General features: G+C 46.6%; 1 protein-coding gene across 8 annotated transcripts in view; it reads right to left on the bottom strand.

The window, feature by feature from the left end:
* HCN4 (hyperpolarization activated cyclic nucleotide gated potassium channel 4) overlaps window positions 1-22231 on the bottom strand; it is a 148366-nt gene that overhangs the window by 104528 nt on the left and 21607 nt on the right. For 7 of the 8 annotated variants that reach the window (XR_007906073.1, XR_007906072.1, XR_007906075.1 and 4 more), the window contains exon 1: window positions 1241-2532. The exons of the other annotated variant lie outside the window; for it this stretch is intronic. Coding sequence is in view for 2 of the 7 variants with exons in the window: in XM_051796386.1 (XP_051652346.1) it covers window positions 1241-1941 (701 nt within the window). In the remaining 5 variants the exon portion in view is untranslated. Of the gene's footprint in view, window positions 1-1240; window positions 2533-22231 lie in introns of those variants that run through there. 8 annotated transcript variants of the gene reach the window in all.

Genomic DNA, 22231 nt, shown 5'->3' with positions numbered 1-22231 from the left:
GTGCAGTCTTCCAACTCACATAGCCTTCTAATAACATTTGTTAATCCAAGCAAATATCAAGGAATCTGGTCAGTGCCAGTGCTGAATCTGCTCAGCGTGTGGGCTACTTGCTAAATCCCTAATAGGTAGTGTCAAGAGGTTTCTGACATGGCTGTTTGGGCACCCAAATCCACCCTGGAGCTCCTTCCTGCAATTACCTTGCTAACTGTATTTTAGGCAATATTACCAGGTTTCTTGTGAAGAGTCCAAAAATTCAATAAAATCATGTAGTGTGACAGATATGTGTTTGAATAATGTTCTTCTACCATGTGCTTTTAAATGTGAGATGTAAGCCTGTTGTAATTAAAGTTGAAGCAATAAACCTTAGCCATTGATTGCACTCAGTAATTAATTATTGATTGCAGTACTTTACATACATATTGCAGAGGACAATTCACCTGTGCAGTAGATGATACTTTGCTCAGAAATACCCAAACACAACCCCTCTGCTGTGCAGAACTACACAAAAACTGGCTCTAGGGTTTACAAGTTAGTTTCCTTATTAACCTCCATGGAAATGTTGCCATTACTTTCATAAAGCCAGTGTTAACTATTCCCTATCCAAATTAAATTTGGAAATAAGGATGTACAGATGCAAAAGAGAGGATCTTTCTCTGTAAGACTCTGAAGGTGTTAAGTTCCTTCTCAATGAATGCTGCCATCCCCTGCACATACCAATTCCTGACAAGCCATGCTGCAGTAAGACACTGTAAGGAGCAGCAACAGTAGCAACATCCTTCCCTAACTCTTGGGGAAGGAAAAGGGAGAAAGGACTCTGAGGTGTGAAAATGGGAAGCATTAGTCAGGCAGAGCACACATTCTGAACTGGGCATGTAGGACTAGTTAAGCAGCAGACACCACGCTTTTAGTCTGGAGTTGTGCATCAGGTGGGAACATTTTCCCCCATTTACACTGAACTTAAGGAGAGCCTTTCCCTTACATTAAACCAAAGCAAGAGACATTTGCTGGTTTAAAAACACAATTGAAAATTAATAATTTTGTGGGGCACTAATATTAAGGTTAAGTGTAAATGAAACCTGCAGATTGTTTGAGTGGAGCAGATCTTGGATGTGTCCTTCAGCTCCCCTGACTAGGAGATGAGCAAGGAAAGTTCTGTTGGGGTGGGTGCACGGTGCAGGAGGTCATGTGGGAAAGGGCAGACCAGCTGGTTTGGAGTGGATCAGGAAGGGGGGGATTGTACCTGAAGTCGCTGTAGGGGTGGATGATCCAGAACCCGGCAGACTTAACCCTCTCCTGCTCCCTCTCCACGGCCTTCTGGCTGCCAAACATCCTCAAGGAGAATTTGTTGACCCCCGGCTGGAGCATGGCCCCGAACTGCCTCTGCATGAAACCGGCTTGGCCCAGCCTCTGCTCCTCATCTGGGGTGATCTGGTCGCACCCTCCACCTCCTTCCACTTTGATGGAAGTGGAGGAGCAGGCCCGGGGGGGCTGCTGAGGCTCCGGGGGGGACGCGGGCGGTGGGGGCGCCGGCAGCCCCTGCTCCAGCTCCCCACTGCCGGGGGGGCTCTTGTCCTCGCTGGGGGAGGCCGGCTCCCCTTCGCCGCCGATCAGCCTCTTCTCCTCGGCCGCGTCGTGGAGGTGCCTGCTGGTCAGCGAGGACAGGCTCCCTTTGAAGCGGCGGCAGTCCCCGTTGGTGCTGGTCTTGGCGCCCTTGCCGCCGGCCTCCGTCTCCAGGAGGCCGGGGTCCCCCCCTCTGCCGGGGTCCCCCCCGAGGGCCCGGGTGCTCCCAGCAGAGGGCGAAGGCAGTGGCTTCAGCCTGATGCTTTTCCTCCGGGTGTCCTTGTCGCTGTCATCCTCCTCGTCCATGATCGACGCCTTGGGTCCGATCTGCTGGGGCAGGCTGTAGAGCCTCTTGCGCATGGAGGGGGGCAGCTTGTCCATGGCCGATACTGCTGCTGCTGCTGCTCAGTGAGAGGGAGAGACCCCCGCTCTGCCCAGGGAGGGGAACCGGCACTGCCCCCAGGCCCCTGCCCCCAGCTCAAGGGGCAGAGGGGAGCAGAGACTGGCGTGTCATCTCCTTACCAGGCTGTGGCATCCACAGGCTCTGCATCAAAACACAGCCTCTGCATCCAGAAGGGAAGGGAACGAGAAAAAAACCAAAAAAACAAAAAAACAAAAAAGAGGGAAGGCAAAAAATCCCCCCCTTCTTCCCCGTTGTCCCGATTTGGCTACTTGCTGCTTGTCTTCCCTTGGTGAGTGTTACTGCAATCCCCGTCTGCTCAGATCCTGAGCACTGGGCAAGAAGTCTAGAGGAGAGCCACACACTCCTGGCTGGAAGGCGAGGGAGGGCGGTAGCGGCAGCAGCAGCCGCCTTGCCATGTTGGCTTCGAGATGCAAATGTGCCGTGTCTCCCGGCGGGCAGACATCATCCGGAAAGCGAAGCTCAAACCCGGGTGCCTCAAACTCCTCAACCTGCCGGCCAATAACACAATGAACTGCAACCTGCAGCGGCCACTGCTTGCTTACATCACTGTCATCACTTATTCCTCATGCAGCCCCTGCTCCTGGGAATATTCATGAAGCGATCCCATTCTATTGGGTTGCCATAGGAGCGACTACTGCACACAGGCTCTGCCTACCTGAGACAGCACCCGGGCTTCTTAAAGGGGCAACGCCCGGCGGGCGCGGGGCTGCTCCCGCCGCTCCTGCGGGCACCGGGCGCTGCGGAGCCGCGGGGCCGGGCAGCGCTGGGCTCCGGGCCAGCCGGGGCTTATCGGCCACGAGCACCGGGCCGCCGCGAATTTAAAAATAGCAGCATCACAAACATGAAAAAAAAAATAAATAGGAGCGAGAATATTCCTTTTCTCTTAGATGCGGGCGATCCCTACTCCTCCTGGAGGTGTGGCTGCTGGAGGGCAGGTTTGCTTGTGTGGGCACGGGGGGTTTTGTGGGAAGGGGCGATTCCAAATCTAAAGGGAAAGCAGCGGTTCACCTTGAAAATCTCACTTGCATGCAAAACAGGGGCTAGGGGAGTGCCTGTCTTGCCTAGCAGAAGTTTGCCTGCTGGGAACAGGCTGCGTTCGCACCCGTCCGCAGAGTCCCGAAGGGTCGGAAGGATCTTTTTTCCTTGGCTGCCTCGCTCCCCGTTAGCCATGCAGACCCGGTACTATGCCTCCCCTGCGGGGTGGGATCTGTAGAAGCCATTAAATAAAAAAATCAAAGCAAGCCGCATCTCCGAGAGCTCCCCCGCTGGATCGAGGGAGGCTGGGCTGGGCTGGCGGAGGCAGTGGGATGCGTGGGCTCTCCCTGCGACGCGGGGAAACCCACTTCCCAGTGGGCACCTGAGTCAGCACTTCCTGCGGCTCACCCGCCAGCGGCGCGTCTCCGGGGGACGCTCCTGGGAAAAGAACAGCTCCGCATGGGAATCCTCCTGCCTTCACTGCTGGCCACAATGCACCCCGTGTAACAGAGGCCAAAGCAGCTGAAATCAGACATTTCCCTTTTGGTATTTGAGAAGGGGCTTTTGGAGAAAAGGAGGTAGAGAGGTAGAGAGGTAGCAATCAGCAGCGCCTGTGCTTATTTGGGAGTGGCTGCTTATCCTGTGATGTTTAAGACTGATAAACCAGTTCAGATTATTTCCTAGTGCTGAGCCTTTGAAACCAGTGGAGTTAAATTATGAATCTTTTTGGCCATACGAGAGACTTTTGTATATATTTTTGTGTCAATTCAGCATTTCAGGCTTTCTAGAATATTTGTTGTTTCAGACATTTAAGATCCCACCTGCTAGGCAAAGACAGGGAGGCTGAACACAGGCAAGGAATGCCCACTGCAAGCAGGGAGGAAATCGTCACCACCACTGCAGTTCTGCTTTCCTGAGCAAATATTCGCCTCTTCCCTCCCAGGAGTCACTCGCCATAGGTAACTTTGCCATTTAAAGCAGCAAATTTCCTTTAGGAAATGCCATGATCAGCAGTGACTTCACCACACACACAGACAGCACATGCTTCCTCATCTTTGTTTGCCTGCTCTCTCCTGAATCCCTTCCTGATGTGCTCACCTGCTCCTCTTCTCCTCCCACCTCCTGGCACAACCCAGACTGGCTGTGACTCATTTCAAATACTCTACAGTGCAGCTACCCAGCACAAATATTATTTAATAGTATTACTTTTTTCACAATTTCTGATAGAACAAGCTTTTCTGGGGAAATAACTCTCAATTTTCAAATGTTCCTGGAGATCAAATAACGTGAATTAGGCCAGTGAGAGCAATAAAGGTCTTTTCCCTCTTCTTGTTCCCTCCTCCAGGCACTGGGGATGCTGAGGTGTAAGCACTTGTGCTCCTCAGCTGCAATCAAGTGCCTTCCAAAAGGCTGTGTTTTGATTAACGAGGTGCCCAGCATCCAAAACTGATGCAGCTTCTTAAAGACAGCCCCTGATGTTCCCAGAGAATGACAGAGCAGTAAAGGACGTGCTCAAGGAATTGAGCTGTTTGTTCTCGTTCAGCTTTAGGTATTCCAGCGCTCGGAATATCCCCACACTCCGTTCCCTGGCCTTCCTGGGATGTTCCCAGAGTGCTGCCTGACTTGGTGACACAAATCAGGTCCTCTGACAGAGAACACAACAGGGCAGCTGAGCAGCAGAGTCCTCCTGCAGCACCTCTGCAGCAGGAAGGAAATGCTCAGGAGCACAGACTGAGTCAGGGCCTGGCACTGCTGCACCATTCCAGAAACACCCAGAGATCCCCGTGCCTGGAATTCTGGCTGCCACTTCCCAGCCACCACTGCCCAGGCTATATACCACACATACAGATTACAGGCACCTTTACATCTCTCTGTAGAGAAGCATTAAGCTTCGTGGAATCACCCAAGGTGCTCAGTCCAGAAGGTACATTCTTGTGTACCTCTGTCTCCAAGTTTGGGTTCCTAAACACTTCTAAAAACTTACAGGGGTTACAGGTACCAAACTCAGAGGAATTTTTCAAGTCCTTAAAATGTAATGACAATTTTGTGTCCAGAGGACTTCAAAGTAATGATATTTTATTTGAGAGCCTTCTAAGAACTAAGTACAGGGAGATGGGAATTATCCTTGTCTAATGGTATGAAACTACTATTGTGGACATAATTTATTGCTGGCATTATGGCAGTGCTTTCCATGTCAGCAAATGAACCTTTATAGACATATTTTTAGAATATTTAAGAAAAGCCAGGCCTGCTGGAGGTCTAAGTCTTACCTATCACTGGCTCACAGTACATTCAAAGGGGGTATAGAGAAGTCACCTGTCAGGAAAAGGCAGAACTGTTTTTGAGGGAAGTTATCTCCTTTTAAACAATATTTGTCAGACTCTGCTCCAAGACTTGGCATAGATACAAAGGGAATGGATTTAGTAGAGAGAATGCAGGTGAAGCAGCCAAAGATGCATTTGTTTCTGAAGGAATTTTGCCAGCTCAGATATAGATATATATGGAATATGTATTTATGGAATATATATATATATATATATATGGTGCTATTTTATTAAAAAGCCAGTGCTGCAATGCAAATGTGAAAAATGACGTTCCAAATGAAGCCAGGACTACAGAAGAATAGACTGAGAGCCATCAAATCTGATATCCTGTAGCTCAGGGAACAGCAGTGGTGCAAGCTGGTCTTTTAGGACCACCTTTGCTTGGGTGAGAGATTCAGCATCACCCTTGAACTTCTAAATTCTCAGATGAAAATGGAGTCAATGAACATGTGGTATAGCTTGGAAGAACAGGAGCAAGTCCTTTCAAAGCTGCCTATTGTTCTTAGCAGGCAGCAAGTAACTCATAATTGGCATTTGAAACTCATGAAATATTCAACACTACAAAACAGGGAAATTCTACCTCAGAGTTTTCCTGGTAGAGTCTGCATTGGCTGCCTCTGCAGCTTATATTATACCTAGAAGATAATGAAGAAATAATAATGATAAATACACAAATCCTATCTCCCCCTCGGCCCTATTAATTACCCAAGTGTGCTGTCACACTGTACTCATTGAAATTCAGCCAGGGCTTTCTTATGGCTCTGTGCTGTTCCTTATGGGAGCTGTAAAGTGGGGGACTGCACTGCTGGAACATGTGCTGAGGCCTATTTAGGGCAGAGCCAAGAGGGCACCTGAGCATCTGTCTGGATCAAGGAAACAGCTGAGCAATGGGAAGTGAGATCCAGGCTGGGATGCTGGGCTCAGGGGAGCCAGCCCACAGGGCAGGGGGACAGGGAAGAGTCCCACAGAGCTGGATGTCAGGATGGAAGGGAAAAGTCCAGCTTTGCTGTGCAAGAATTGTCTTGGGTTTTCAGAAAGAATGGTTCAAAGTCCATCAGTGGGAGCAGAGAGACACTGAACAGATCCCTGACAATGACAGGCTGTGGAGCCTGGCAAGAGAGGCAGCAGCAGGAGAGGAGATACACAACAGGACAGAAAAGCTTCTATCAGGAAGTGCTTGGAAAGCAATATTCATTCCAACTTCCAGTGGTAAACAAATCTGGAGCAATCCCACCCTCTTCACCCTTATAAGCAAGACCAAAATATGAGCACTTGTGTAGGATAGAAGGGGGTTGCTGGAATGTGCTTACAGCTGACAAACAGCTTTGCCACTGGACTGCAAAAAGGAAATGTTATCCAAAGAATTGGCCATGTTGGTGTCTATGGAAAGAAGTCACAGACTCTGCAGAAAATAACCCCCTGAGATTTTCAGGATGTTGAGATGTTTTGCAAAAGCTGGTAATCCTTGCTGGAGCAAGTAGCTGAAAATCCCGGCTAGGAACAGATTGATTAGCATGAGCATCTCGCCACCTGACCTTTAATGTTCCCCTTGGAGAACAGAAACCTTCAGAGAAATAGAAAAACAGAGACAGGTAGCCATATATGAAGTCCTGAAGAAGAGAAATGACACAGAGGAGCTGCTGAGATTGGAGCAACTATATGATTTAGACACAATTACTTTTAGGTTATAAAATTTTTACATTATTGTCTAAACTCTACCAATGAATTCTCCAATATTCACAGTGAAATGCTCATATTGAGCTTGCATCTTGAACTTCAATAAAATTTCCCTTCCAGATGTATATTCCATCAAATTTCCATTTAGAAACCAAGCACTAGCTTATTTTTCTACCCTGATGAGCAATTATTCAGGTTTGGGTTCAGACAGCGTGGGGAGGTTTGCTCAGTCTGGATCAGCTCAGTGACTGTCAAATGAGTCTGTCTTTCACCAGTGTTTCATGAGCTGCAGCCTCACAGAGAACAAGGGATCCCTCTCCTGAGCCTGTCCTGCCAAGGTATCTCCTGTCTGCATCAACTGGACTATTTTGGATTATCATGCAGTGCTGGATTTGTTGGGAAATGTGCCACTGTCTCCCACAACAGCAGTGGCAGCCTCCAACTTGGGGACATCCAGACTCTGCTCTTAGTGAGCTGCCTTCTGCCAGGGCTGACTTTAACCCTCTCTTCCTCAGAAGTAGTTAATCAAACAAACCCAACATCATGTTTCCAAAACCAAAGTTTTCAGCCATACCAACTGTCAGGCACTTTACAGCTCTGGCTTAAGAACTCATAATCCTCGTGGACGTACCTCAGCAATGCCTCCCTCCATCCAATTGCTGAAGACAGGCAGAAGACTGAAAAATTTGAAATAAGATACTAATTAGAAACAAGATGCTGTGTGAGCAAAATGGCTATGGAAGAAATGTCCCATAGATTTATGCCTTGTGACTGGAGTCTACCATGTCTGATGTGCAGGATCCTACACAAACCTTTCCTCCATAATTCACAGTTGGACTGTCATGGTCTAGTCATTTATTGATGCTGGTGCCGTGGGCTGCAGCAGCTTTGAGCAAAAGGCCCTCAGAGATCCCTTCCAACCTAAATTACCCTTTAATTCCATGATTCTGTGACTCAAGAGGAATTCTCTCTTTACTCCAGCCACCTACTTCCTATGTAGGAAGATATTTTCTTTGAGACAAAATCCCTCTGTCAAATTAGTTTTAAACCATCAAACAGGTTGCAATTGTAGTAGGAGGGAGCTGACAGCCTGATGGGTACCAGGCATGACTTTGTAAGCTTCACTTCCTCGGGCAGCTAGAAGGCATGTCATGATTTTGGAGAACAAACTCAGACATTTCCACGCTGATTCACAATTTCTGAACTCCTAAGAACAGCCAAATTGCAAAGCCAGGCTTAGTCAGCACATCTAAACCATATGGCAGGAGAAGAGCTTCCAGCAGAAGATCCCAGGTGATCATTGCCCCTTACACACACAGGGATGTTTCAGGCAGTTACCCCTCCCACTTGGTACCTGAAATGGAGGAGAACTTCACTGCCCATGAAAACAAGGCCAAAGGCAAGGGAGATCCAGTATTTCTGCCTGCAGTTCATTGTTACTGGTGTAAGTACATCCTCTACAAACGAGCAAACAGGTTAGGCCACTCTGAGTCCTCGAGACATTCCCATTATCCTGGAGGGAAGAGGGTGATTTGTGCCACTGCCATGTCTGTGGCTCAGCAGCAGCACCAGCAGTGTTGATAAGGAAAGGGGAAAGGCTTCACTTGATAAGGCTGCAAATAATTCTGAGATTAAAATAAAGGCCTTCTTTGTCTGGGCTTTGCTTTTTGAAACCAGCCCTTAGGGGTACTGCCTGGAGCCCACTCAGCACCAGAAGGGTCTTGTGGTTATCCTAAATCTGGAGGTTATCCCAAATCTGGAGGTGACCTCCTTGAGTTTGTGCCTGCCTATGTCTACACATGCACATTTGTGCTTGAGCTGATCAAGCTTTTGCCTCAATTCTGGATCAAAAATGCACTCCAGGTCCAATTTGGGCCTCTGTCTGTCATTTGTTACTGTTGTTTAAGCGCAGGTGTTACTGAAGCATCTAGAAAATGCTGCTGAGACCAAAACCCAGCAGAGAAACACAACATGGCAGCAGAGTAACAAGCTCGTGCTCTTTAAATGCCAGCTCAGTGCTGTTTCCTTTCTGCTTGTTTAGGTTTAGAGAAAGCTTTGTTGAGAGGAGCCAGGGCAGGGAAAACACAGAGGAGGGGGGATCCACAGCAGAAGAGCAGGGCAGAGTTCTGTAAGGACGTGGGAAGAGGGCAGGGGGAGAATTGTCTGCATTGCATTCACCTGGATGATAAAGTTGTGCTGCAGTGCCACCATTAAGGAGGGTCTGAACTTCCATTATAAGATTCTTTATGGTCATTCTTCATCTCAACCACCTAAGCTGAGATTCTGAAAACCTTATCTTTACCAAAAAAAGAATTTCCTTCTTTTGAAAGATAAAGCAAAACCTGCTGGATTTGGAAACAAGAAGGCAGTAGGTGTAGAAGGGGAAAAAAAAAGAGAAAATGCACTTTTTTTTCCTCTTTTTTAAATGGTATTTTAGGAACCAATGTATTACCCAAGTGGCTAATAATGAGATTTGGACTTCCAAATCAAAGGAAGTGCAAGTGCTGTACACTTGTCAAAGATTAAATATCCAGTAAACCCAGAAAAGTGGAGGCAGAAGATGTATTCTGTGTTTTCTTACCTGTCCTTGCCCTTCCCTGGATGCCCCTTGCCATCCACATTCAGACTGTATGGCCTTGTGCTAATTAAAATCTATCCTGCAGGCATCTCCCTGGTTCTCAGGCAAACAGGGCAAGGAGTAGCTCAGATTTCCTCTTCCCCAGTGCCACGGGAGCTGGCTCTGATTAAACAATGCCAAGTGCTCGATGCTCCCTGAGCTGATGAGCAGCAGGGAGTGCCCAGCCCTGCCCACCCAGGGACTCCCCACTGATTGATTTTACCAGCCCGTGCTTTCATTTGTTTTCAACACTCTGCTGACCTTTGTGTAAGGGTTTAAACAAAGCTCTGCAGACTCTTGAGGCCATTGCCTTTGATGGTATCAGTTCATCACTGTATAAACGTGGCTCAGTGGATGGCAGCCCTGTGTGTGTTTTTGTGAGGGGAGGGATCCCACTCACCCGGCTCTTCTGTGAATACTGAAGCTTTTTTTTGGTGAAATCAATGAGAATCTGCATCTAATGTTACTGCAAGGGCAGGACAACACAGAGTATAGATGCTGCTTCCTGGACTCTGTCTCCTTTTCACACAATGCCCTTTCCCATGTGAATTGTAGAAACACTCCTGGGAGCAGGACAGAAGACAGGCCTTCCTGATTTCCCCCTAAACCATTAGCTGACAGAATCATATTCCCTCCTGTGCTCTCCTACTGCCTGACGGTATCTTAAATCTTCTGTTCAATGGAGCAACTTCACAAAGATGCTTCCTGTGGGACACCAGGGAAACAGGAAAATGGCATTTGCTTCACCATCTGCAATTTAGGAGGATGAAAACAGTTCTTTTTTTTTTTTTTTTTTAAGAAAAAAGCTTAAATCTTTCTGACAGGGTTCTAGATGATGTGACAGTATATGCAGCCCCACACATGGTTGACCTGTGGTGGGATGATGTGGAGAAACAATCTGTGGCCACTTGATTGTGGCTCAGCTGCTTCCTGCTGGGCACACAGGCTGCCCTGGAGAGCTGCCCCAGTGCCCCACCCTGGGCTTGGCTGGGCCCTCAGGAGTTCCACACTGCAGAATGCCTTGGAGCATTTCTGTCCCTCACTGGAACTGGCACACAGCCTTGCCCGAGGTCCCACAGCCCATCTGTCCCTTCAGCTTCCCAGGTTATCCGTGTTCCAGTGGTGTCTGCAGAACACAAGTAGTTCTGTTCCTGTTCAGGGGGGCTGTAACACCCCTGTGCACATCCAGATAGACAAACCAGCTTAGTAAAGCACACCTGGACACCACCACCACTTCCTGCTGCTCCCATGGAGAGATGTCGGACTGGAGAGCACTCTGGAGCTGGTGACATCTCAGTGCACACTCTACTCCAGAGGGAGCACTTCAGGTTACACAACAACAACCACCACTGTCCCCCTTCTGAGCAACTTCATGTCACAGCTGATGCTTGACAAGCTGCTGTTCAGACTCTGCTCAAAGGAATGTTGTATATTTTATTAGCCCCCTCTGTGCTTGTTAATTCTGTCTTTGTTTCTCACCATTCTGCAAAACCCTTCACAAATCCCTGTTTCAGTGGAGCAACAAACTTCTACTTCCTTGGATTTGCAGACTTCACTTAACACAATTAGGTGACAGGATTTATTTAGAAATGTGTGGTGATAAAAATACCCAGTTTGTGAGTAATGGGGAGGAAAAGCTCACACTTTTGTTGTTGCTTTTATAAATTCAAACTTCTCAGAAGGAGAAAAGGTTCAGAGCAGGTGTTTGCCACCCACACCTTTCAGTACTAGAGAATGGCCAAAATGTAGTAAAGTACATTAATTAAACATGGAAAGGGAGAAGACTGGAGCAGCATGAACAGAGCAGACTGAGTCTTGCTGTGAGACCTAAAGAAGGTGAGATTTGAAAAGACTTGATCTTCCCATCAAGCCTGGGGCTGACACAGAATTTGTTAAAACACCTTCCTGTGCCTTTAATTAGCCTGAAGACTTCTTTAGCTTATTTTGGCTTTCCACAAGAGGCAGGTTTTTAGGCTGGAACACATAGTCCTCAACCATGCACTTACTCTCTGTTCTACAAGCTTTGGTGATCCTGCCCTTCCCCTCTGCTGGGAAGGTCTCCCAGTGCAGAAGACTCTCAAAAAGGTGGTTAAACTCTGCTCAGGACTCGTGGGAGAAGGTGTTAGCACCAAATCTAAGATGAAGACCCTGCTCAGCAGAAAAGAACTAGAAGACATACTGTAATAGAAAAGATCCTGGGAGCTTAATCTTTTCTGGTTAAGCAAAAGGAAATGTAAGTAATTATTTGATAATAATCTGCAAGTGCCCACATGGAGAGGTGGAGACCTGAACACAGAGGAATCCTCACACCAGCAGATGTAGTTGCAAAAGAGATGCTGCCTGGAAGCTCCACGCCTTCAGGCCAGAATTAAGTTAATAAGTTTTAATGTTGAGGGCAACTAACCTCTAGATTAACATGATGAAGTTTTTTGTAGATTCTCTGTCACAGGAAATTTAAAAAATAAGATTAGATTTTTTTTTATAAAAGGTCTGCCTTAGCTCAATCCCAGATACTTGATTTGAATCTGCAATCAATTTGGGTTAGTCCCAGATCATGTCACACGGGAAGTTAGTGTAAATGTTAAAAATGTTCTTTTCTATATTAAATCCTGGAAAACAGAAAAAGCAAATGAACAGTAATAGTGACTAGAACCCTTTTCTGGGTCATTTGTTAGTATGCTCAACTGCTGACATCCCTAAAGAACTCTTGGCACTGTCATGAGGCCTGATTATTTACTTCTACCATCCCTTTCTTTTGTCTACCCATACTAGGAACTTCCCTTATCTCCTTTGGCTGCTTAGTTTCCTCAAGGAATGGATTGTCCACAGCCTTTTCAAAAGTCAAATGGATGGTATAAATCAGATCTCCCTTATTGTATTTATTGATCACTCTTCAAAGATGTCCAAGAGGTTTGTAAACTATTAGGACTCCTTTTGACACTTCCCAACTGGAGCAAACTAGATCATATTTATCCAAGTTTTTGTCCTGTAGGAGGTTTGTGGTCCTCAGAAGTCAGCATCCTGCTTTTGGTTATAGTCATCTATTTGAGTACTGAAGATTTCCTCCTAAGCTGGGAAAGCCAGCTGGCCATTCACACACTTGTTGTGCTGTGCTTTTGATAGGATCTCAGCCAAGTGCTGGCTGTGTCCTTTGTAAAGCCAGTGGTATAATCCAGGAATGGACTGATTTCCTTCCTTTCCAAAGGCTGCCAATACTGCTACCAGCACCCCCCTGGCAGTGCCCTGACCTGCAGTGCCAATACCACCCAGGGGCAGTGTCCCCTGGGGTCACACACTCCTCACATGCTGGGAGCACAGGCACACTCTTCCTAAAATGGGCTGATGGTGGAGATACTGAGATCTTCTACCAGCCTGGACCATCACAACTCCAGTTGCAATACACACCTGCTTCAAAGAAAGACTCACAGTGAATTCTTAGGGGTTGTCCCTTTGCTTTTCACAGGTATCTTGCTGGGAGTGCAGCAGTGTGGCCTAATGGTGAATCTAAACTAAACCCCACAAACAGTAAACGTCATTGATGCAAAATGTTTGTTCTCCTGTAGAAAATGAATGCAAAATAATGAGATTTCCCAGTCTGTGTAACTATATTGCATGGATTTCCAAGTGCAATGAAGTCAGCTTTAGCCTTCATGTTTTATTAATGCCTTGTAGCCAAGTAAAATGAGTAATAAACTGGCACTTTAGAGAACTGGATGGAGCCATTCGAAGGCTGAATAACAACTAACCCTTCATTTACTGAGCTCCCTCTAGCAGTTTTGCAGTACACACAGAAAGAAAATCAAGGAGCTACTGAAATAACTCTCCTTTGCACCAAAGGTGCTGCTTACAGTAGGTGCACAAATTCACTTCAGCACCTTCTGTCTGGTTGGTGTGTTGGGACAAGGAGGAACATTGGTTACTCTGGCCAGGCTACCACATCAAAGTCAATGTTGGACCCAGAATTCAAGTCTTGCTGTCACTTTCTAATTGTTACTCACCATTCTGTAGCACAGCTAAAGATCCCCAAAAATCCAAATTAGTTTGAGGGGTCCTTTCCTTATAAATCCACTCTTTCCTTCTAGTTCCTCTTTATAAAGGGACTAAAGAGAAAGCATTTCCTGAAATAGGGAAAAATAGACAAAAGTTGTCTTCCATCTGTGTTTTCCCTGAGTGAGAACAGGAAATGCAGATATTATCCCTCCCACATGCACTGCTGGGACAGCTTTCCTCTCTACTAAAAATTAAAACAGCAAATCCATGTGCCCTGCTTGATTTTCTAAGCAAGGCTCATCTGTTACTGTATCAAGCTCCCAGCCTTTGTGACTGCTCACTGAGGCAAGTTTTATTGCTACAGGAGATGAAATGAGTAAGATGCTCACTGCAGAGAATCTGAAAGATTTCACCAAGGCCTCTCAGCAAAGCAGTGGTAAGCCAGGAACTAAAATACAGGATTTCCCAATTCCTTGTGCCACAATCAGTCCATTGGAACAAGCTGTTCCTCTCCACTTGTGCTTGTTCAACACTGCCTCTCAGCCCCAGAATCCAGCTGTTGCCACTGAACTGAGAGCAGCTGTTGTTGAGCATTTCCCTAAATGCATTCCAAGCCATGTTTCTTTTCACTAAACCTGATGAACCAGCTGCCACAACCACTGAAACTGGAACGACCCACTTCAATCTCCATCTGATAGGAACATTCTAAGGAGGCATCTCTGGCCAAAAAAAAGAAATCCCAGGCTGAAATTTTATGACTAGGTAGCCTCACATTTTTTTCTGTCAGTGTATAAGGAAGGATATAACAGTGCAGTACACAAGAGCTGGCACTGCATTATTCAGAGGGCCTGTGCTGCAGATTCCCTACACTGGCAAGTAGATCATTAGGAACTGGAAGTTTTCTAAGAAAAACAGAGCAAGTGGGATTAAAAAAAAAAAAAAAGGAAAGAGACAAGGCTGTGGTCAGAAAAGGTAGAAGGCCCTGCTGTTCCAAGGTTGTTTTGCATTTTGGATCAATAACAATGAACAATCTCCCAGGCAATGTCAGCCAAGCTGTCTGAGCCTACACCTGGTCTCTCTGCCCTTACACTCCCATGTGCTCCATGGGCCTGAGGGAAGCAAATGGGATCCTCACAGCCCGTGGAGCCTCTGGTGCACTGAAACATGCTGCAGTCCATGGGAATCACTGTGTTAGGAGACAGTCCTTATCTTTTTGCCCTTGACAGAACTCAGTCTGGAAACACTGGAGGTGAGTGTGTGTTTCCCAGAACAAATGGCAGCACATGCATGACATGGATTTATGCCTGCAATTCCAATAACTCTGCCTTCTTCAGTTCAGCCCTAATTGTAGTGTGCCTCACTGATGATTTAGAGCTTTTGATTTACTGATCTTATTTTACTCTTCCTGCAATTTCACCTCTTTGATCAGATCTTGCCAGCAGGTTTTCATTACCAAATAGGTGGGTTTTTTAAATAGCACAATTGCAAGTCATAATCATAAATATCAATCTTCATAACTCATCTGAGCACTCCATGTTCTTGTAATGTCGTGTGTCAGGACTCTGCTGTGGAGATAAACCCCCACCTGTGTGGCTGCCAGCTTCCCATTCCTTTATTGATTCTCCCTATTTGCTGTAATTGAGTTTTTATACTTACCTTGTTCTTCAGTATATAAATGCCCATCAGAGACAGGAAAAGAGACAGACCAGGGATTTCCACGTCTCGGCACCTCTCAGCAGAAGAGGGTGCTGTGCAACACTGATTAAAACAGATACTTCAGCCACTGAGGCAGTTAAGCTGAGCACTGCCTGTCGAGCTATCAAACCATCTACTACTCACATGACAGCAGGTGGCTGTAGGAAAAAGCTTATATTCCTTATTTTCCACTGGATGGGAAGGAAAAAAAGGAATAATCTGCAATTTTCCAGCACTGACTCATCTGTTCTGAGTTGCCTGTGTTAAAGCAAGCCTTAAAGGGCTGTTTAGTTTATTATACAGGACGTGTCACTGTCCTGAAATGTTTGCATGTTTAAAATCCAGATTCACCTTTAATTTAGTATGGACTCAACTCTATTTATAGGTGTGTTTGCAGGTATGTGCTTAAGGACTGTGTCCTTAGCTGACAGGCAGCCAAGGAGTCCATAATCTCCCTGCTATTACTACTTCTGCAGTTAAACAATGAGTTGGCCACTCTGGGATATGAGGCAGGGGGGTGGGTAAGGACTCCATTTCCAGTTTTGCCTCCAGTTTTACTGGCTGATCCCTTAGTTTTCCAGTCTCTAAAAAGGCAGCGTGCACCTGCTTGGAGACCAGAAACCATTTAGCTCTGATTAGATCCAGGACCTCTGCTCTCCCAGGAAGGAGGCTACACCTCCCTGGCCTTTCAGGAATTGCCAGAAGTGGGCTCTGAGATGCCCCTGGCAGACAATGCTGATGCTGATAACCACCTTCTGCAGCAGGTTCTGCTGCCACTTTCTTTCAGCACACAGGACGGCCTCACACACCACTTTTATTCCCTAAGAACCACATCACAGGAAAGTTCAGCTCTGGCATGAAATGGACTTTGTTTGTCCATCTGTCTGGGCACAATGTGGCAGCAAAGTGGTGAGAGACTCCTTCCCTTTGCTGTCCACTGGCTGGGACCACACTGAGCAGCTGGTCCTGGGCCACCACTGCTGGGGTGATGACACATCCCCATCCTGCAAATCATTCCTGCAAGGGCTCCTGCAGAAGCAAAAGGTTCTCAGCTTCCAGAATTCAGCATAATGCTTGCTCTGACGCTCCGGAGGAACATTATGCATGTGGATATATACTGGATTAAACTATTCCAACTTGGAATTTGGCAGCCATTTTCAGGCCATGCCTGTGTGAGTTTGTAAAGAAGCAGCAGAACATTTTTGGCCTTTTTGTGCTTCTACCACTAGAGAGCAGGAGAACGGTTCTCCCAGGCGACTGCGGCCGATCGGGCAGGAGAGCAGCTGTGAATCACCCAGGAACTCGTTACACAACCGAGTCTCTGAGGGGGACAACCCTTCAGTCCGTTTATCAAACCCCAGCAATTGCCACTTCCAGACAGGTGAACCCAGGGTGAGTGTGGAGCATGAGGGAACAGCCTGCATCCAGAATAACGAGTGCAAGTTCTGACAGCAATACAGACACACACTCACCCCCTCTGTGCTTCCTGGGGACAGGCTCGTTCTTTATTTTTTCTTTTAACATATGAGTCTAGCCTAGATCCCACCCAAAGAGAAGAATATTCACTATTAAGGGTTGTACTCTGCCAAAATACACCTAGAACAAGGGGAAACTACATTCATGTGCTTTGTGGTCTGTGATAATTCCTCTGTAGATATTTTTACATCATTAGGAGAGACATCTCTCTGAACCATGAAATTTGGTTCTAGGTTTACAGTTCTTCCTAATGTTTCCAAAAATATAGGATGAAACTACAGCTGACCTACCAGCTGGAAGGTGCTGAAAGAGGAGAGGTCTTCACCTTCTGGTTCTGTTCTCCCTTCCCTTTTCCTTGCACTCATGGGACTTTCACAAACATTTCTATTTGCTAATCCGGAAAACGTGTTTTTTTTTTACTTTGTTTCCTTAGTTGTCTGACTGATCAGAAGACATTTTTTTAAAGCACCTGATGAGAGCCAGAGGCATTAAAAGCAGCAGAGTGTAGGAGGTGGCAGGGGAAATAGAGCTTCCCTCTTTCAGCAGCAGTAACCTTTCGATCAGGTTCATTCTCACACACAAAATAGCAAGGTAAGGTAGAGACGCCAGGAAGGGATTCCTTGCCAGGAAAGCTGTTGAGATGTTTTCAGAAAGAAGTGCTTGAAGCCCTGAAGAACATTCTGTACTGGGCTCTGCCTGGGCAGTATCAGATAGTACCTTTATAGGAGTCTCAAGACTCTAATTTCAGCTGCACACGTAACTCCTTGTAAAAAAGCACAGAGCAACTGAGATTCACCATCCTTCTCATCATGGGAGAGAGGACGAAGCAGTGAATCACAGAATGAAGGACAATCTCAAACAGAAACAACTGGTCCTGACTGTACTTCCCACTCCACACCCTGTGCAGGGTCTGTGTAAGATTGTCCCACCTGGCAGTCACATTGTCCTGCAAAACCTTCTGGGAAAGGATGCTGTAAACCTGGCTCTTACAAAAAGTGCTGGCTGGGCCTCGGGGTTGTGACTGGCTGTTCACATCCAGCAGTCCTGTCAGGGACATGCTGCTGGCCCAAGGGTGACAGGCAGAACTCCTGTGGTGTTACAGTCCAGGAAGTTTGTTCTGCTCTGTCCTTTAGAGCACAGGCACAGTAAGGCAGGCAGGTACTGAGCAGAGTTTCTCAGCCACTCTAAAGTCCATTCAAATTCCTCTCTGCTTTGTTCCTTCACAAAAGTAGCTTTTTACACTGAAGTCATTTTCCCACCAGGTTGTATCAGAGATTGTGCTGAAACCCAAGACAGCGATTTTCTCGATGGTGATAACCAGCTAAGGTTCCACTTTACATATTGACTGACCTATTTAAGAACCAGGCATGTCCTGGGGAGCGTGCTGCATAAATCAGATGTGGCAGCCAGGGGAGCACAGCCTCCCTTCCTACTCCTGGTGAAGAATGTGCATTTGCTTGTACACTTCAGTTGCAAACTTCCTTAAGTGGACTGATGCAATCAAGGAACAAATGATCTCCATTATGGTAATGTGGTTCAGACAAAAATCCTGTTAGAAGTCCCGGCTGGGGAGCCAGTTCCTCAAGTTTAGAATGGAGAGGTCGAACCCTCTGATCTGACCTCAGTTTGTGCTACACATTTGTTTTGGATTCTTTTTCGGGTTAACTGAATTAAATACATGGTAGAAATTAAAGCTAGAAAAGAACAGAGAAGGAATGAGGATCTGACATAGCTTTGAAAAAGGAAGATGTGGAGTGGGGATCTGTCCCTAAACTTCATGATTTGCTCATGTTTTAATACAGTATTTAAGCAAGCCCTACATCCTATTACTGATGAACTTTAAAGAGGGCATTTATAGTTTGTACAAAAGTTTTGTCTCCAACTTCCTTAGTGGGAAACTCTTCAAGAACATCCCTGGCTTGATGCTTAGAAAGCTCTTTTCCAACTTTTCAGCCTAAATTTACTTGTGGCTTGCTTACGGGCATGTATTCTTGTCCCAGAGTGCATCAGCTTGCTCATACATGGAATCACAGAATGCTTTGGGTTGGGAAAGGTCATCCAGTTCCACCCCCTGCCATGGGCAGGGACACCTTCCACAATCCCAGGTTGCTCCAAGCCCCGTCCAACGTGGCCTTGGACACTTCCAGGGATGGGGCAGCCACAGCTTCTCTGGACAACCTGTGCCAGTGCCACAGGTTGACTGCACCACAGAGGTTGGTGCTGTTGGCAAACTGCTGAGGGTGCACTTGATCCCACTGTCCATGTTGCCAACAAAGATGTTAAACAGTCCCAGCCCCAGCCCCTGAAGAACACCCCTTGTCACTGGGACACTGAGCCACTGACCACAACTCTAAATAGAACCATCCACCCAGTTCCTTACCCACAAAGTGCTTTAATTGTCAGATCCACGTCTTTTCAGTTTAGAGACAAGGATGTCATGCAGGACAGTGTCAGATGCTTTGCACAAGGTAGATGACATCAGTTGCTTTTCTCTTACCCACCTACACTGTAACCCCATCATAGAAGGCCACCCAATTTGTCAGGCACGATTTGCCCCCAGGGAATGCATGTTGGCTGTCACCAATCACCTCCTTATTTTCCATGAGCCTTAGTGCAGTTTTCAGGAGGATCTGCTCCATCTGCATCCATGCCAGGTACTGAGGTGACACTGACTGGCCTATAGTATCCCAGGCATTGCTTATTTCCCTTTCTAAAAATACATGTATTACATGACTTAAATTCCCTTTGCTGTGGGCCTTGTCCTCAGCAGATTGCGTGGGATTTAGCCCTGCTGCAATTCTAATAACTGAGTGAGGGGGTTGTTACTCTGCTCTGTTTCTGTTTGTTCTATTCTGATGGGCTTCATTATGGTGATTGATAGAATCCCAGCTAAAACCAGCCCCTGCTGTTCAGGCACTGCATGAAACACCTTGACAGGCAGCTGTTGTTTGAGCAGGCTGATGTTCCAGATCAAGGGTCAGGGAGCAAAGAGAGGGCGAGGGTGGGAAGGTGATTCAGTCACGCTCACATGGTCATTGAGCAGTGAAGGCAGGGTAGGGCCAATGTCTCCTGAGCACCAACCCAGTCCAACATCCCCAGCTGAGTCTCTGCTCTGACACTTTGAGACGTCAACTAATTTTCCATTTCCACAGCTTCACCCTGTCACTGTCTGTGTAACAGATAACACCTAAACCAGCTCCAGTCTGAACGGATCAGTTCACACAGTGCAGTCCAGGATGTGTCTGTGCTGGTGAATAAACTCTGCTCTCCCTGAGGGGCTGCAGACACCCAGCCCCGCTGTGTCTGCACACCAGAGACACATGAATGTGTAAGTGATGCTGCTCAGGTTGCCAGGGCAGCTCCAAGCACACAGATAGGGGCCATTCCCCAGTCAGGAAGGGGCCTGTGTATCTGAGGTGTGAGGGCAAAGGTTGGTGCAGAAAATAGCAACCAGCCTTCCTGACTTCTGTTCTCAGCTCTGACTGTGACTCATTACCTGAATCCAGTTCTGTTTAAACTGGTGTGCCTCCAGGGACTCCTGCCACTACCTCTGCCCACCTGATAAACAAGCCCACCATCCTCCTCACACACAAAACCCAAAAGAACTGTTGTTCTTAAAATACCTTACATCTTCCCCCAGTCCTCCATACTGTGTGTGACCATAGGCAAGGCCTGAGGCCTTGGGATAAACAGAAAATTGGAGGGAAGTTTTCACTAAAATATCTCAGCAAAAAGGAAGAGAAAACAAAGGAATCTTGAGGGAGAATCTGCAGCAGCATTGTATTATGAAACAAGGACACAGCAAAATGTCTTCTTTCCCACTGTGGTGAAATTCCAACTATAACATGGTGTTCTGTGATGGGCTCCTTATTATCACAAAGACATTGGCAAGATTTTGTGAGGAGTTCAGAAAAAAGCAATACAGGTGATTAGGGAGCTGAAGAGACTGATTTGTGAACAAAGATTAAATTAACACAATTAAGTATGTATAGCTTGGCTCAGCAGTGACTGGGGGGTCCCAGACAGCCACCTACCTAAAGCTGAAGGGTTTGAATACAAGAAGGGAAATCTAGTGTGTTATGGAGCACTGTAATGAGAAGGAAGGGGAAGGGAATGGAGCAAAGGCAGCCCAAGAGAATTTCCTGACAGTGACATGTTGCTGCCAGTGACTTGTTGATGCTACATGAACCATGCAACTGAGAAGAGAGAAATGTTCAAGACTGGTAGAAATGAAGGTCTGAGCACAAATGCCTAAACAGCTTTGATATCCAGAGCTGGAGCACAGGACAGGAATGCCCAGTTGCCCTGGAAAACGCTCTGAAGTTACTGTAGAAGTCACTTCACCTCTTGCAAGTCTTTTGAGACCTTAGTTGCAAACAGGCAACGAGGAAAAGGAAGCACTGGCCTCTGTGACCTTGGGCAGTGTCACATAACAGATGTGTTGGCATCAGCGAGGCCTGTTCACGCTCGGAGTGACAGCATCCCTTGTGTAACCGGCTCCCGGTGACAGCGATGATCAGTATCTCTATGAAAGGACACCTGAATGAATCCCACTGTTCTTACTTTCCATGAGCCCGTCCTTGAATGCAGCTGAGAAGCAGAGTCAAAATGGAGGGAGGCAACAGCTATACAAGTGTAGCCTTCAACCTCACCCCTCAGTTTTCTTCTACCCACGTTTCCAATCTCAGGCAAACTCAGACTAGTCCAACACTTGCTAATTGCCTGATATCCCACAGAGCTCTCACAAAACCAGGGACTAATCAGAGCGTATGTGTTAAGTTCCTGCAGGCAGTCTTCATAACTTTGCTGGAAAACATAATGTTGCCCTAATTCAGGAAAGAATTTCACCTTCTATCTGTAGAATAGGGAGCATTACAATCCCCTACTTCCTCACAATATTATGAACCTGATAATGGCTATGTAAAAACCCTCAGAGCTCTGTGGATGAAAGCACAAAGGGTTCATGCTTGCAGAACTCAGAACAGTCTCCCTGGACATTGCAGCTCTGCAGGGAGTCAGCATTATGCTACAGACAAAGGCTAAAAAATCTCACCTTTCTACAAACTATTTCACTGCTGCTACCTAGTATCTCCCAAAGCAAGAACAATCAACCCAGTTATTCCAAATCCAGCTACTCCTTTACTCATAGTCACAGTGTATCCAGTCTTACTGTACCAGAGGCCTGTAGACACTCCAAGAGGTACAATGGCCCGTGTCAGGGACAACTTTTCCCCAAAATCTCATCAGACAGTCCTTTCCAGCAGGTGCTGATTTGCAAGCTGCTGGAAGATCAGCTCAGATCATCTTTGGAAATTTCAAAGTATTGAGTGCTCACCTTGGAGAAAAAGCAACACAGATAAAATCGGGATATCAGTTACGGCTCAAACGTTGGGATTGTGCTTGAAAGAAATAAAATGCTTTCAAATTACCAAGCTTATCTCTTGGCCTTGTGTTTTTTCTGTGCCTTGAAGATGTCTGTGCTCAAAGCTTTTC

This window comes from Manacus candei, unplaced genomic scaffold (assembly GCF_025592945.1).
Source record: "Manacus candei isolate 608988 ecotype Guabito, Panama unplaced genomic scaffold, ASM2559294v1 h1tg000046l, whole genome shotgun sequence".
Lineage (NCBI taxonomy): Eukaryota > Metazoa > Chordata > Aves > Passeriformes > Pipridae > Manacus > Manacus candei.
Note: the sequence above shows the minus strand (reverse complement) of the source record. Positions and strands in the feature narration are given on the sequence as shown.